Here is a 16537-nt window from a genome sequence, read left to right on the forward strand (position 1 = left end):
AAAGCTCATTTTGACTGACTTGGTTGGAGCAGTTTAGTGTCTAAGCAAATTGTATGCCTTTAAAACCAATGCCGTCAGCAAAATTGGCACACACCTCTCACTGGCTATTTCATTTGCTCAGTATATACAAGCCAGTTATCCATTATGTAATCAAACATGCCAATTTTTCTGATGTGGTCAGCCATTTCTGCTCTTTATTCTTATCTATATACTACTAAAACTCTCATGCTCTGTTTGTGACCTCCAATTAGCCCCAATGGTGCATTACAACAGCATTTTTTTTTAACTAAGTCGACTTAAAATTATAGAATGCATGCGAAGTTCGGGGTTATATATTTGTATAAAATTGCTCACTTGTCAATCAACAGGTCCTGCTTTCCACAACCTGAGCCGATTCCAGTTTTAACAGAAAATGCGACAACACCATGACGCATGCGCACAGATAGCCTCAGTAGTGCTTCACAATGCTTACAGCAGCGGCACCATCAGCAGCAAAAAGGCAGGGCTATCACGTCCATTTAGGAGAGCGCCAACCACATCAAGAAAAATCAGCACCCTGTAGACTTTGATGCTACTGCTTCGTATCTTCTATCCAGCATTAGAGGAAAAAAAATAGGGACAGCCTAATTATGGTGCGTGTCCGTCTTGCTAACAAACACTGAAATCAACAATCTACAGCAATTATGGAACCGGTTCAAGAAAACAATGTCTGAAGATTTCTTACAAATGGAGAGGAGAACTATCAATGATCCTAATATCATGATCGATGAGAGGCATCATGGACAAGATCTTCTGTATTTCCAGGAGAAACTTGAGAACTTGGGCAAAACACTTGAAGAATATAACTTGCAAAACCAAAAAACAGTACGATTACTCAAAGTGCTGGCAATCTGGAATTATTGTGTGAACTGCAATACAACAGAGATGAACAGCAGGAATTTGTTTCACAGAAGGAGCCCCTATTGAATAATGAGCAAAGAGAAGGACTGGACTCTTCCTGATGTAGAAACAGCAAGAATGAGGCCTTTGGGGGTATTTTAACCATTTGCTGTGGTGATTTCCATCAGCTTCTAGCAGTTGTGAAATGCAGAAATGATGCTGATGTAGAGAATTCATGCATAAAAAAATCCTACTTATGGAGAAGCTTCATCAAGTTTCAATTGAAGAGAAACATGCGGTTGAGTGAGGGAGAAGGATGATATTCTGAGTTCTTATTGGATGTTGGAGAAGGCAAGATTGAGAAAAATGAAAATGATGAAATCGAATTACCTGAAGATATGATTCTGTCAGCAAAAACTATGGAAGAATGCATTGATTTCATCTGCCCAACATTCGTCAATCCTGCAGAACTGTTCTTGAGGAATTCTATCTTGGTTCCTCTCAATGAAATGATGCGAAAAATAAACTTCACATGCATTAGATACTTCCCTGGAATCATGAAAGAATACTGTTCCTTCAATGCTGTAAGTGAAGGAGCTAATGCCACTCATTTTCCAACAGAATTCCTTGATTCGGTCGAACTCCCTGGATTGCCACTGGATAAACTGGAACTGAAGAGGGAGATCTCCCATCATTTCAATGAGGAACTTGGATCCACCAAGGCTTTGCAATGGAACGCGAATGATGGTGGAAAAACTGCACAACAATCTCATCATACCAAAGATAAACACTGGTGCGTTCAATAATGACATTGTCATAATCCCAAGGATTACTCTCAATTTACCAGAAGAGGAAGATGCCCCACTTCCGCAGAGCCAGTTCCCGATAGAGTCATGCTTTGCTATGACTATACATAAGACACAAGGCCATGGAGAATGTGTTGATTTATCTGGAGAAACTGGTATTCCAGCATGGTCAACTGTATGTGGCTTTAAGCCAGGGAAAAAGAAATGAAAATGTTATAGTATTCTTGAAGGGTGGCAGATCAACCAGAAATGTTGTCATCAAAAGTGTCCTTTGTTAAACGAGGAGGAGCTATATTTGTCTTGTTAGACGTCTTTCTTCTTTAATAAACTGAGTTTTTCTTCTTTAATTTTCAAAGCACATCACATCAGACTGCACTATCTTTCTCTCAAAGGGTGCCCCAATGGGTCATCCGGTTGTCTAGTATGATTATTATCACCTGATACTCACAGTTTATAAACCCGTGAATTAGCCTTTTCTTTTGCAAAGTTAAATGTGCTGCTACAAAGGAAAAAAAAATTGCTATGCTTTTTTTAAACTCAACCTTTTTTCAGGGTGCTCTTGTTTAACTTGAATGTCACAGTGCGCTTCAACAGGTACTGTAGGTGGTCATCTCTGGTTCATTGCCACTGTTGTGTTTTGTAACTCCAAAAAAATAAGAAACTAATTGAAAGGAAAAAAAGGCAGCTGAGATTGCGAGTCTAAATCCATTTTTACTTTAAGAAAGGCAAACACATAACTTGTGGTAATGTCATGACACATGCCATTCAGGTATTTTAACAAATAACCCATAATGAATTATTTAAGTAACAAGAGATGCTTAATCAAGCAATATATTTACAACATTATTGAAATATTAAACACACAACATTTTAGGCTACCAATGACAAGTCTTTTAAAGCACCAGATAGAAATGAGACTGAAGCAAAATACTACTCAAAAGGTTTTCCATAAGGAAATGTCATTTGCCATGAGAAGGTGTTTCAAAAGCTGGAAGCTTCTTCAAAGCAAATTGCTGGTTTTAGTTTTAGTTTGTTTCCGCTTGGGCAACTGTTCGTAAAGTTTGTAAATCCGTTATGCTATGTGTTGAGTTATTCCCAAAGTAACTAAGATGCAGGAGAACTATTGTCGTTTTCAGTGCATCTTTAAATCAGAATCACTTTCATTACCACTGACATATTGTGGTGAACTACATATACCTGTCTGGACACACCCCGCTCCCTCGCTGACTGTTCCTGTGGCTCCTCACACTGACCCTGGTATAAAGGCGATCGGAGGCACTGCTCCTCCCTCAGTCTCCAGGATGTTGTGTGGTGGTCACTTGCTGCTTGTGCTTTCTTAAAAGCCTACCTTAACTCACGTCTCCGAGAGTTATTGATGGTGCATCACATATGTCATGCAATGTTGTTGTTTTTGTGGCAGCCATATATTGCAAGACATTAAAAATGGCTACAAGTTACAGAAGTATAAAACAAATAGTACCAAAGAGGAATAGTGAGGTAGTGTTCAGAATGTTTAAACTGAACTCTTTGCTGATTTATCATTTTCTGTTTGAGTTGATTAGGCATGTAATTTACACTTATTAGTTATGAATTTCAAGTGCAACACTGGGTGTAATTGGTTTACTTGATGCAAGTCTGTTCATGTATATTTAGGTTGCATAGTTAATAATTTGATTATCTGAAAGAACCAGTTTATTTTCCACAGCTTTGCTTATTGCTTGGGAAAGTAAGTCCTGAAATGAATAAGAATCAGTAACTCAGAAGGACTGAAATAAAAAGCAGCAGGATCAAACAGGGAGTTGGTAGTATAATGGAATCAGCAGGAAGTTCAAGAAAGTTTGATTGGCTGTAAAATTACACTGGGATGATACAGAATATAGGAAGTAATACCAAAACAATGAAATTAACAAAGAACTGGCAAAGAAATATGAGCTAAGCTCATATATTTGCTTAGGAACTTAACTGAACATAAACTGATATCCTTGGGTGCATCAGATTAGCTCATTATTTGTAAAGTCAAAAATAGCTTATCAGAAAGAATTAATTTCCTTTCAAAGCACTTGAATATTTCAATCCAGTATTTCTGAATTGAGGGACAAAAATAATATGCTCAGAAGTCAGCTTAGACTGAATCAATTTGAAAGTTATCCTTATATAGGTACTTGGACATTAATATTTCTAAACAGAAGCAGTTAGACTTCTTTTATTTTAAAAATCCTACTTTTCCTTCAGTTTCACAGGGAATTGCTGGCACTTACTGTCATAAATGTTAGCAAGTACACATTCACAAAAGTTTCAGATTTGCTGGTAGGTTACCCTGGTGGATTCTCAGCCTCACTTAAACACCGAATTCTACCTGGAGTCCAGCAAGAGAAAGTAACCTTATTGACCTCCCCAGAGGTTTGCTGGGGAATCTAATTGCTGACTTCCTATAAAGTTAGGACAGGAGCAGATACAGCATTTTAAATGACAAGGATCTTTAGTTTAGCATTTAAATGTATTTAACTATTTTAAAGCATTTTATGAATTTTTAATATAAACAATTTAGTCATTATTGTTTTGCTCAAATCACTTAACTGCTGTTTAATACTGGGCAGCACGATGCTGCATTAGGTAGTGATGTTGTCTCTCAGCTTGTGACACCCGGTTTCAAACCTGATCTTAATTGCTGTCAGTGCAGAGTTTGCTTGTTTCTCCCCTGTGGAGTTTCCCCAGGTGCTTTGATTTTAAAATAATCTTTTCCTTTTATAGATAATGACAATTTCAATGTACTACTTAGAATAATTATATTGATGCATCACAGAAAATCATGTTGTGTCTTATACTACAGAAACTGGCCAATCTGATATGCCCAGCATATGCCTTCTCCTACTTTCCTTGCCTTTATTCCAACAGTTCTGTTTCAGAGTGGTTTTCCAGCATTTGCAATCTGATCTCATCATTATGTGCCATGTCATTTGATGTAGGCGATTATGGTCATGAGACCATGATTGTTCTTAGCAAATTTTTCTACAGAAATGGTTTGCCATTGCCTTCTTCTGGGCAGTGTCCTTACAGGATGGGTGACCCCAGGCATTATCAATACTCTTCAGAGATTGTCTGCCTGGTGTCCGTGGTTGTATAAACAGGACCTGTGATATACACCAGCTGCTCATATGACCATCCACCATCTGCCCCCATGGCTTCACATGATACTGATGGGGGGGGGGGGGTTGCTAAGCAGGTGCTACACCTTGCTCAAGGATGAAGAGCAGGCTAGTGGAGGGAAAGAGGCCCTTACACCTCCTACGGTAGAGACATATCTCCACCCTGCCGCTCAGCAGGATTAAACACTGTTTTTCTTAAAAAAACATCAGGATGAAGTGAAAACATGTTTGAAAAACCTTCCATCTACAATGGAAGTGTAGCAAGTTATCTGATATATTAATGTCAGTGTATTAGGGAAAAAAGATTCTAAGCTGAGCATGTTACATCAGAAGATTTTTAAAAGCATTAAGGCGGTAAAGATTACATCCTTCATCCTAACTCTCACTAGTTTCCTTCACTGTCTCCCCATCTCACTACCTTCTATCCTTCCTTCACCTGCTTATCTCAAGACCACACTGCTTCCTGGGTCCTATGCCAGCACATAGCAATGATTCTCTGCTTTATGTAAAAAACTGCCTTATTTCTAAACACTTTTCCTTCGGAAAGTATTGTAGCTTCCCATGCACAGTACCTCAGCGGCTGGCCAGTGATTTATCCTGGAAGCAGGAATGCTCGTGAGCTGCCCCCAGCACATATTTGGACTGTTGGTTATTGAAAGACATTTCACTGTATGTATAATACACGAAGCAAATAAAGGTAATCTCTTGATTTCTCCAATAAAATTTCTGTCCTGACACAGTAGCCAGGTCACTAATGACATCCCATATGATTGTGATAAGTTTATATATTCCTCACCCTTTATTGATCAATTTCTCCACTCACCATTCTCCTGTCATGTTCTCATCAGAGTAGCACTGCAACTCCCCACAGTTACCAATGATACTACATGTTATCCAGTGATACAATTGGACACTTTTACTTCCCATCTACTGCCCTCAAAATACCGTCTGAGATCACTGACTGCGTCCTCTAGTTCACGGATCAAACCTCTTCCATCGCCACCTGATGCATCCTGATCTGCTGATAGTGTGTTTTTTTTTGACGTTTTCAGCTTTCATCCTTTCTTGCATGCAAGTCGACATCCAGTAACTGTGTTGACAGAGTCCTTCCAGTGAAACAGTGGGAAGAGCAAAGTCCTGTGCCGAGTTCCTGCCAATATCCCCAATATCATCTCCATGGCAACAACCGGAAAAGGAACCCTGCTCTTTGCAACCAGTTGGAGGCCAACACCATCGCAAAGATGACACCAGTCTGCTTCACTGGTCAAGTTCATGTCCTGCCTACTCTAGTCCCCACACTGCAAACATTCGGCGCTCAGATAACAACGGGTCTGGGATCCTTCATTGAAACAGTAACTGTTTTTCTTTCCACTGATGCATCCTAATCTGCTGAGTGTTTTTTTTTGATGTTTTCAGCTTTTATTTGAACTCAGGTTTCCAGAATCTGCATTTTTATAATTTCACCTTCTGATACTCTCTCGAGCACCCGCAGCTTCTGCATCCTCCATTAATTTGAGGGTCATCCAGATCTCTGCTACCTGCCACGGAACGGCTCCAACTCCCGACCCCCATCACTTGCCCGCATTCACCACCTCTCAGTTAAATACCTTGATTTTATTTTTAAAAAGCATGCTGGTTTTCAAATCAGTCCAGGACCCCACCTTTTCTTTTACTCCCCATAGCCGTCAGACAAACGAACATTCCGCCAAGTTCGCCCTCTCCATTAGCCTCACGTTTACCATCGCCGACATCGGCGGCCGGAGTTTGTTCTTCAGCAAAACTCTAGTTTTTCCTTTCTACTTTACATCTCTTTACTCGTTTTCTACGACAGGAACGATGGTCTAAGGAGCGTTTTTCGACAGAGCGAGCGCTAGCGGCAGGGCAGTCCACGAAGGAGAGGAGACTAACCTGGTTTGAAAGGCGTCAAAACACCCAATTCTTACCGGATATCGAGGAATGGCTGCCAAAAATGTAAAGTCAACATTGCACAGTCACGGTTAAAAAATGCCCGCATCGCGTATCTTGTTGATTTTAAGTTCCTATTTTAAGTTTGTACCGAAGGTGGAAATGTAACATCGGAAGCAGGACTGAAGTGGAGCGAACTTCCAGGCACAAGCTCATTGCCGCTTTGTCGCAACATAGTACAACCGAGGTCTGTTAATTGGTTACGGGGCCAATATAACTCCATCCTAGACACTGTAAGTCAAACACTAATATGGAAGTCAAATCGCGGTTAGGACACCTAACAATTGTAGGTTCAGAGGTGTTAACAAAACAAGGATCAATAGAGTTAGGAAAACCAGACAGGATCGGCAGATTAGGCGATTTTCATATTAACGCTGAGGTTAATATGAAAATAAAATGCACCTCCTTTTGGATTTCTGGGAGGACAGATTCAATATATTCAAGTGGCGCACAAGTCAGTAGCCGTTAAGCAAAAAAAGCTCCCATCACAATTCGCCTGAGACACATGGAGCGCGTCACGTTGCCAGGTTCAAAATATTCCTACAAATTGTTAGACAAGGCTAATGATAAACAAGAAGCATTTTTGAAAGAAGAGGTGAGAACGGAAAGACGGGGAGAGAGTGGAATCAGTGATGACAGGATTTCTAGGTACAAGGAAAGACAGGTATCCGTTGCAGGGAGTCATGGGAGCGGAATATCCAGCTTGGATTAATTCAAAATAAGCAACTCGCTTTTTTAGATCAACAAATGTAGAAATTACAAGATAACAAAGATAGTCCCCCCCCCCCCAAATTAACTGAACAACGGTCATGAGACGTCGCTTTCCTGCGGCCAGCCGTCCAACTATGTTCGGCACAATATTTAACATTCAATTTGAAGCAGAACACACCTTCGGACATTGAGTGAACCACATTAGTTTTAAAGAAAATCTTCACCAAAGCAAACCTGCAATTACTGTTTTTTGTCGAATGCAAAGCACGATCGAATCAAGGAGTTCGGTTGTTTCCTCTAGGGCGCGTCAAACAATCAGAGCAAACTAACGAATGGCATGTTTTTAATAGAATCAAAGAAAAGTTAACGATTGTGATATCCCTGCCCCCTTCTGGGAACCATTCGTTTAAGGTTATCACTTCCATTCAGTTAGCTACGGTTGATGAAAAAGTCAATTAAAATTCATTAATCTTTAGCAATCTCGATTGACACTGTTGAATTGGAGTGGTGGGAGAACGCCATGGTGAATCTTAAAGTAACTTGGGAAAATAACTAAAAGTTGACTGATTTGGGTTTATATAAACATTTACTCCGGTAAATAAACATACTTGAACCCGATTGTTTGGCTATTAAGCAACACTTTCATTTTCAAAATTAAGAACCACATCGCACACAGATGTCTATCATTTAAACCCACCCTTCCCCACATCTTAAACCGACGCGACAGTTCGTGCGATCCTCTGCATAATCTGTTCTTATCAGATGTGTTGTCTGTTCCAAAACTAATTCTGATCGTATAACATAACCACTGTGGGCCCAATACCGCCGCTGTTTTTCCTTTGCCAAACCCCAGGTCTCGTCACTACAGCCTTTTGCGAAGGACAAAGCGCGTTTTCTACGTGGCTTAGCCATCTTAATTTTTTTTTAAAGTCTATCACGCCATATTACTATTGCGGCTTTCACGCTGGGCTATTCCTGATGTATTTGAACAAAATGGTCCCACTTGCCAGTTATTTAAAAATGAACACGGAAAGCAACAGACACAGGTAATGCAAATCAATCGCAAAACGCGGGAAAGTCTCACCGTTCAGTTTCCCGAGCACTAACAGGCATGGCAGTATCATCGCGGTGCGGGCGTGAGCCAAGAGCGGGGAGAGACTCGGCGGGCTTCGCATGCTCTCCACTTCACATCGCCCGGTTGTGCTAATGAAGCGGGAGCTCGGCTCTGCGCAGGCGCTTGCTCCGGAGTCGGCAGAAGTCGCTGAGATGCAGCGTAATACGGAGCTATAACTTTTTTTTTATTATAAACGACGCAGGTGACCTAACCAGCTGCAAAAAGAACTACCCGTTGGAAACTGCTTGGAGGTCAGAAATAGTTGGGGTGTACTCTCGTTGTGAAATAGGCGAGGGGGACGGGGAGTGGCCGTTTAATCTCTAGCACCAAAAACAACGACGGTCCGGTACTTGGAGACTGGAGAAAACTTGTGCTGATAGGCGCTAGTAGTGTTCATAATAGATGCTCATAAACCTGCGACCGAACAACTGCAGTAAATTCAAACACGGGAAACGCTGAGCAATTGATTGAAGAGTCGTAGATTTGCGTGCAGTCTCAATTATTAATCCGCAATGTGCATTTAAACACTTTGTTTTAGCTATGGCGCGCATCTACAACTGACTATTATATCATCATCATGAAACGCATCTTTTTTAAACCCAAATATGAAGGTGTAGGATTAAATTTTGAGTCGCAGGTATGTATTCACACCAGTCACTCTAATTAGCTGCGGAAAATTCCCGGTGATAGTGAACGAGGATTCTGTAATAAGCCTTATTGTGCAGTGATCCATGTCCCCGACTGACTTTCTCCTGTGTCTTGCAAGGTAGACTTGAGATGAGGCAAGTTCTTTCAATTTAGTGAAGAAGCTATATCATGGCAAGATTTTCCTTCTCAGAACTCCAAAATGATACAAGGCGCAAGCTGTTCCTTTCACAAAGCCCTCCAGCTACTCGGCTCCATTATCCACTCTGATATGGCAGACCTATGAGAGGACTCCTGAAACCGGCACATTATTTCCCAGCTCTGTGACAGTGTGACATTACAAGGACATTAAGAAGAAAAATAAAGACGATGGGGCAATGAAAGCTCAAGGTGGAGAAGTGGCGTGGCTTTGGAGAAGAACATGAAGAGCTCTGAAAGAGTGGAAGGAGTGCTGTACCTCAGGAACTTCATAACAGTCCATCTGGTCAGGAATCTGCTTCAGATTTATGGTAGTCAAGTATCTCCGAGGTCACACTAAAAACTCAAAGAACTTGAGTGGAAGCAAGTCATCCTGAATACCTAGGGACCAGCAAAGACAAGGCCTTTGTAAGCTCGAGCAACAGTGTGGTTCTGAGAAGATGATGGGCCAAATGGCCTAATTCAATCCTATGTCTTGTGTTCTCATTTGCAAAGTCAGCTCTTTGACTCTGGTATTGTTCAACACGAATAATGCAGGGAAATAGTCAGACCCTTCATTCTTTGCAGCTCTGCTGCAAATGCTGAGGACTGACCCACTGAACTATCATTCAGAAATATCCTCAACTCCTACCCCACCACTCTGAGCAGTAATTACACGGGACCATTTTGTTACCAATGCTGTTACGCTCACTCATTTAAAAACTTTCCAAAATTCCAATATAAGTATAATTACTAGCCAATGTTATTACACATCATGGGATACTGACCTTAGCTGTATTTCTCCATTAAACAGTTTATTTTCATATTGAACTGGTCCTGCTTTCTCCTGCATCCTTGATTCCATCTCAAGTTCTGTTTTGGACTGCCTGGACTTCTCCTTTCAAAACTTTTTAATAACCTTCCAATGACATTTTGAGATTTTCTGAGGATGTGGCCAATACACCTCTTTTTTTTTTATCTTGGTTAGAACTCTGTGCGTTGCCCCTGCACATTTTTAGCCGTCCCTTAGTTCCTTCCATTCGTGCTTCAATATCTCAATCAGGAGCTGGCAGGTTCAATGCCAATTCTGGAAACTAGAGCACAGAATTCCAGACTCTTGCTCTGAGGTGGGACCGAGGTAGTGTGTATTGTTAGGCGAATTCTTTTGGATCACACATTAACATGAGAGCTTGCCCACTTCCTCAGACAGACGTGAAGGATCCTGAATGATCATTTTTGAGAGCAGGCAGTGCTCCCAATATTGTGGTTTGCATTTTCCTTCAATTAAGGCCATTTAAAAAAAAATAAAGTTCTAGTCACCATTGCATGCTCTCAGTGGGGTTTTGCAATGCTTTTGTATCTTTTGTTTTCCCTATATTCTAAAGCAATTAATGAACTTAAAGGTTAGCTTTATTTGTTACAGGTACATCAAAATGTCAAAAAATACAATGCAACATCTTGTTTCAAATCAAATCAGCAAATATACTGGAGTCAACCCGCAAGTGTCAGCATGCTTCTGCTACAACATAGCTGGACCACATCTTAATAACCCTAACCCGTACATCTTTGGAAGGCGGGAGAAAACCAGGGCACCCAGATCACGCAGAGAACGCACAAACTCTTTACAGGTGGCAGTGGAAATTGAAGCGTTCAGTGATCACTGGCACCGTAGAGCAATTGTGATAACCACTACACCACCGTGCGACATTGGGATATCCTGGCGTCATGAATAGCCCTATATAAATGTGCCGTTCAGCCCAGCGTTCAGCACTATTATCCCCTTAAAACAAATCAACAAGTTCCAAGACCTCCTTGTGCAACTGGATCCGCAATTTCCACACTTGCAAACCCCAGTCAGTTGGGATTGGCAACAATATCTCCTCCCCAATCACCATCAATACAGGAGCACCACAAAGCTGTGTGCTTAGTCCTTTCTCTACTCAGTTTATACTTTTGACTGTGATGCTAAGCACAGCTTCAATACCATATTTAAGTTTGCTGATGACACTATCGTTGGCCGAATCAAAGGTGGTGAAGAATCAACATATTGCAGGGAAAGTATGACATGTACAAAAAGGACAAGTTGCATCTGAACGTAGGCAGGAGCAATATCCTTGCAGGAGAGTTTGATAGAGCTGTTGCATTGCTTTTGAACTAACTTGGCAGGGGTTTGGGAGCCAGAATAATAGGGTTGAGGACTGGGCAGATGCAGTGCATAGTGAAACTGTAAGGAAGGACAGGCAGATGATAGGGCAAAATTGCAGTCAATGGGATGAGTTACAGTGAAACGGGGCCAAAATCAAAAAAGGTGATGAATACAGGACTGAAGGTGTTACACATGAATGGATGCAATATAATGAATAAGGTAGATGACAGTTAGAGATTGGCAGGCAGGACATTGTGGATATCACTGAATTGTGGATGAAGGAAGATCATAGTTGGGAGCTTAACGTTCAACAACACAAGTTGTATGGAAAGAACAGGCAGGTAGGCAGAGGAGGTGGAGTGGCTCTTTTGGTAAAAAATGAAATCAAGTCCTGTGATGAACCCCTTTAGCTGCTGGCTTAGAGAGAGGGAGAGGGAGAGGGAGAGGGAGAGGGAGAGAGCGAGAGAGCGAGAGAGAGAGCGAGAGAGAGAGAGAGAGAGAGAGAGAGAGAGAGAGAGAGAGAGAGAGAGAGAGAGAGAGAGAACTATTTGACTCTGCAGCTTGTTTTGATTTAAGCAATGACACACACGCACATAGTCAGTCTCAGTTGGAGTCGGGCAAGGGAAGGAAGCCAGTGACTAAGGGGTCACTGGTTGGAACTTTCAAGTGCCCACAAGGGTGGGTTGAGCATCGACCCAGCGCATCAATAAGTGGCTATCACGTAATATGATTGGGGCAACCTTGTGGAATCTACCTATGTAATAAACCTTGCCTGGATGGTAGGTCCCTTTGAAGATGTTACCCCTGTGATAAGCTACTATTGGTGATAATTCGTAAGTGGATTTGGAACAACGATGGATAAAACCTACAGCAATTGTTATCCTGCGTTACCACCATGGAACCTGTGGAATACGACATAAATGCCTTCTCTTGGCATTCACCTTAGATTACAAATATCTCTCTCACATCATAGGCAGGAAAAGGAAAGAGGTCCTGAAAGAAGACTACGGGGAGTTAGGAAGGAAATTGAAAAGCAGGACCTCAAAGGTAGTAATCTTGGGATTACTACGTGTCACACGACAGTGAGTATAGAAATAGAATGAGGTGGAGGATAAATGCATGGCTGAGGGATTGGAGCAGGGGGCAGGGATTCAGATTTCTGGATCATTGGGACTTCTTTTGGGGTGGATGTGACCTGTACAAAAAGGACGGGTTGCACTTGAATCCCAGGGGGACCAATATCCTGGCAGGCAGGTTTGATAGAGCTGTTGGGGAGGGTTTAAACTAGTTTGGCAGGGGGGTGGGAATCAGAATGTGAGTGCAGGGATTAAGGTAGAAGGACAAGGGCATGATGATAAGAGTTCTGAGTTGATGAGGAAGGACAGGCAGGGGACGAATCATAATTGTAGCCAGTTAAAGGGGTTGAAATGTGTCTATTTCAATGCTAGGAGTATTAGGAACAAGGAGGGTGAACTTGGAGCATGGATTAGTACATGGAACTACGATGTTGTGGCCGTTACTGAAACTTGGTTAGACAAAGGGCAAGATTGGCTGATGCAGGTCCCGGGGTTCAGGTGTTTTAAAAGGAATTAGGATGGGGGGGGTAGAAAAGGTGGGGAGATGCATTGCTGGTCAGGGAAAATAGCACGGCTATAGAAAGGGAGGACGCTGCAGAAGGAGTGTCCACGGAGTCAGTCCGGGTGGTCAGAAATAGGAAGGGATCAATCACTGTGCTGGGAGTAGTCTATAGGCCCCAAAATAGCCCTCGGGACACTGAGGAGCAGATAAGCAGGCAGATTTTAGAATGGTGCAGGAAATACAGGGTAGTAGTTATGGGTGATTTTAACTTCCCTCATATTGACTGGCACCTGAGTACAAGGGGGATAGATGGGGCTGAATTTGTCAGGTGTGTTGAAGAAGGATTCCTGACACAGTATGTGGACCAGCTGATGAGAGGAGAGGCTATACTGGATCTAGTTCTGGGTAATGAACCTGGTCAGGTGCCAGACCCCTTGGTGGGGGAGCATTTTGGTGAGAGTGACCACAACTCCCTTAGCTTCAGCATAGCTATCGAAAGGGATAAAATTAGACAAAATGGTAAAGTGCTTAACTGGGGAAGGGCTAACTTTGAAGGGATGAGGCAGGAACTAGCGAGAGTAAATTGGAAACAGATGTTCAAAGGGGAAAGCACAGAAGTAATGTGGGAGAAGTTTAGGGACCACTTGAGCTGGGTTCAGGATAGGTTTGTCCCACTGAGGCAAGGAAAACATGGTAGGAAAAGGGAACCGTGGCTGACGAAACATGTGAGGCAACTCGTCAAGAGGAAAAAGGAAGCATATGTTAGATATAAGAAGCAGGAAGTAGGAGGGGCTTATGAGAAATACAGGGTAGCTGGGAAGGAACTAAAGAAAGGACTTGTGAGAACTCGATGGGGGCATGAGAGGGCCTTGGCATGTAGAATTAAGGAGAACCCCAAGGCATTCTGTGCATATGTGAAGAATAGGAGGATGATAAGAACGAAGGAACTAAAGGATAAAGAGAGCAACATGTGTTTGGAGGTGGAGGAGGTTGGGGAGGTCCTAAATGAATACTTTGCTTCAGTATTCACAAATGAAAAGGATCTTGATCAGGATGAGGTCGAAGTAGAGCAGGCCTATGTGCTGGACAATGTGGAGATTAAGGAAGAAGAAGTGCTGGATCTTCTTAAAAACGTTAAGATTGATAAATCCCCAGGGCTAGATATGATTCTGGTGAACTACATATACCTGTCTGGACACGCCCCTCCTGCTGACTGCTCCTGTGGCTCCTCCCACAGACCCCGGTATAAAGGCGATTGAGGCCTGAGCCCTGCCCTCAGTCTCCAGGATGTAGTATGGTGGTCACTCACTGCTTGTTCCTTCTTCCAGTCAATAAAAGCCAATATCTCGCCTCACGTCTCAGTGAGTTATTGATGGTGCATCAATGATACACCCCAGGTTGTTGTGGGAATTGAGAGAAGAGATCGCAGGAGCATTAGCTATGATCTTTGAATCCTCTTTGGCTGCAGGGGAAGTGCCGGAGGACTGGAGAATGGCAAATGTAGTTCCCTTGTTTAAAAAAGGTAATAGGGAGAAACCTGGGAACTATAGACTGGTGAGTCTTACGTCGGTGGTATGCATACTACTAGAAAGGATTCTTAAGGATAGGATCAACAAGCGTTTGGAGAAGTGCAGTCTACTCAAGGATAGTCAGCATGACTTTGTGAAGGGAAGATCGTGCCTCATGAGCCTGATTGAGTTTTTTGAAGAGGTAACAAAAGAAATTGATCAGGGTAGGGCAGTGGATGTGGTCTACATGGACTTTAGCAAAGCATTTGACAAGGTCCCTCATGGGAGACTCATCCAGAAAGTCACGAGGCATGGGATAAGTGGAACCTTGGCTGTCTGGATAAAAAATTGGCTTAAAGGAAGAAAGCAGAGGGTAGTTGTGGAAGGAAAGTATTCTGCCTGGAGGTTGGTGATTAGTGAAGTGCCGCAGAGATCTGTCCTAGGACCCCTGCTATTTGTGATTTTTATAAATGACCTGGATGTAGAGGTGGAAGGATGGGTGAGTAAGTTTGCGAATGACACGAAGATTGGAGGAGTTGTGGATGGGGCTGTAGGTGGTCGAAGGTTACAAGAGGATATAGACAGGCTGCAGAGTTGGGCAGAAAAATGGCAGATGGAGTTCAATCCGGATAAGAGTGAGGTGATGCATTTTGGAAGGACAAACCTGAAGAGTAAGTACAGGATTAATGGTCAGTTACTTACGAGTGTGGATGAACAAAGGGACCTTGGGGTTCAAATCCATACATCCCTCAAGATCGCTGTGCAGGTTGATAGGGTAGTTAAGAAGGCCAATGGGATGCTAGGCTTCATTAACAGGGGATTAAGTTCAAGAGTAGAGAGGACATGTTGCAACTCTACAAATCTCTGGTGAGACTGCACTTAAAGTATTGTGTTCAGTTCTGGTCACCTCATTATAGGAAGGATGTGGAAGCTATGGAGAAAGTGCAGAGGAGATTTACCAGGATGTTGCCTGGTTTGGAGAACAAGTCATATGAAGCTAGGTTAGCAGAGCTGGGACTTTTCTCTTTGAAGCATAGAAGAATGAGAGAGGACTTGATAGAGGTCTACAAGATTATGAGAAGCATAGATAGGGTGGATAGTCAGTACCTGTTTCCCAGGGCACCAATAGCAAACACCAGAGGGCATATGTACAAAACTAAGGGAGGGAAGTTTAGGGGAGACATCAGGGGTAAGTTTTTTACACAAATGGTTGTGAGTGCCTGGAATGACTTGCCAGGGATGGTGGTGGAGGCTAAAACATTAGGGGTATTTAAGAGCCTCTTGGACAGGCACATGGATGAAAGAAAAATGGAGGGTTATGGGGTACTGTGGGTTTAGTAGTTTTTTTAAGGATTTTATGGGTCGGTACAACATGGGGGGCTGAAGGGCCTTTACTGTGCCGTAGTGTTCTATGGTTCTATCATTTAATGTGTGGATGAACTGAACTTTCATACCTTACCATTTCAAGATTTTAAGCCTGGTGTCCCCCCCCCCCACCCCTAAGCTCAATAGTTTGGAAGTTATATTTATACATATGTATACTCATAACACTGTTAACTTTTGATTGTTCTTGTTTAAGTTGCTGTGTTAAGTAGATACTAATAAAGATACTGATTTTAACATCAAAACCAGACTCCAGGCATGGTCTATTGCTGCTGGTTCATTTAAACTGTTACGGATACGTAACAGTCCTTAGAAAATGGTGACATAGGATCGGAAAATGTAGAATCCTTGTAGAGTTAAGGAACTGCAAGGGTAAAAAGACCCAAATCAAATTCAAAATTCAAGGTAAATTTGTTATCAAAGTACGTACATATATGTCACCATATATAACCCAGAGATTCATTTTCTTGCCAGCATAC

General features: G+C 42.2%; 1 protein-coding gene across 1 annotated transcript in view; it reads right to left on the reverse strand.

Annotated features, from left to right (window-relative positions):
- The window catches only part of rxfp2b (relaxin family peptide receptor 2b), a 114067-nt gene extending 105369 nt beyond the window's left edge, over positions 1-8698 (reverse strand). Inside the window, exon 1 of the mRNA XM_059964123.1 lies at positions 8592-8698. Coding sequence (XP_059820106.1) covers positions 8592-8682 — 91 coding nt within the window. The 5' untranslated portion in view covers positions 8683-8698. The remainder of the gene's footprint in view (positions 1-8591) is intronic.
- Between the last annotated feature and the right edge of the window lie 7839 nt (positions 8699-16537).

The sequence above is a fragment of the Hypanus sabinus genome, chromosome 3 (assembly GCF_030144855.1).
Source record: "Hypanus sabinus isolate sHypSab1 chromosome 3, sHypSab1.hap1, whole genome shotgun sequence".
Lineage (NCBI taxonomy): Eukaryota > Metazoa > Chordata > Chondrichthyes > Myliobatiformes > Dasyatidae > Hypanus > Hypanus sabinus.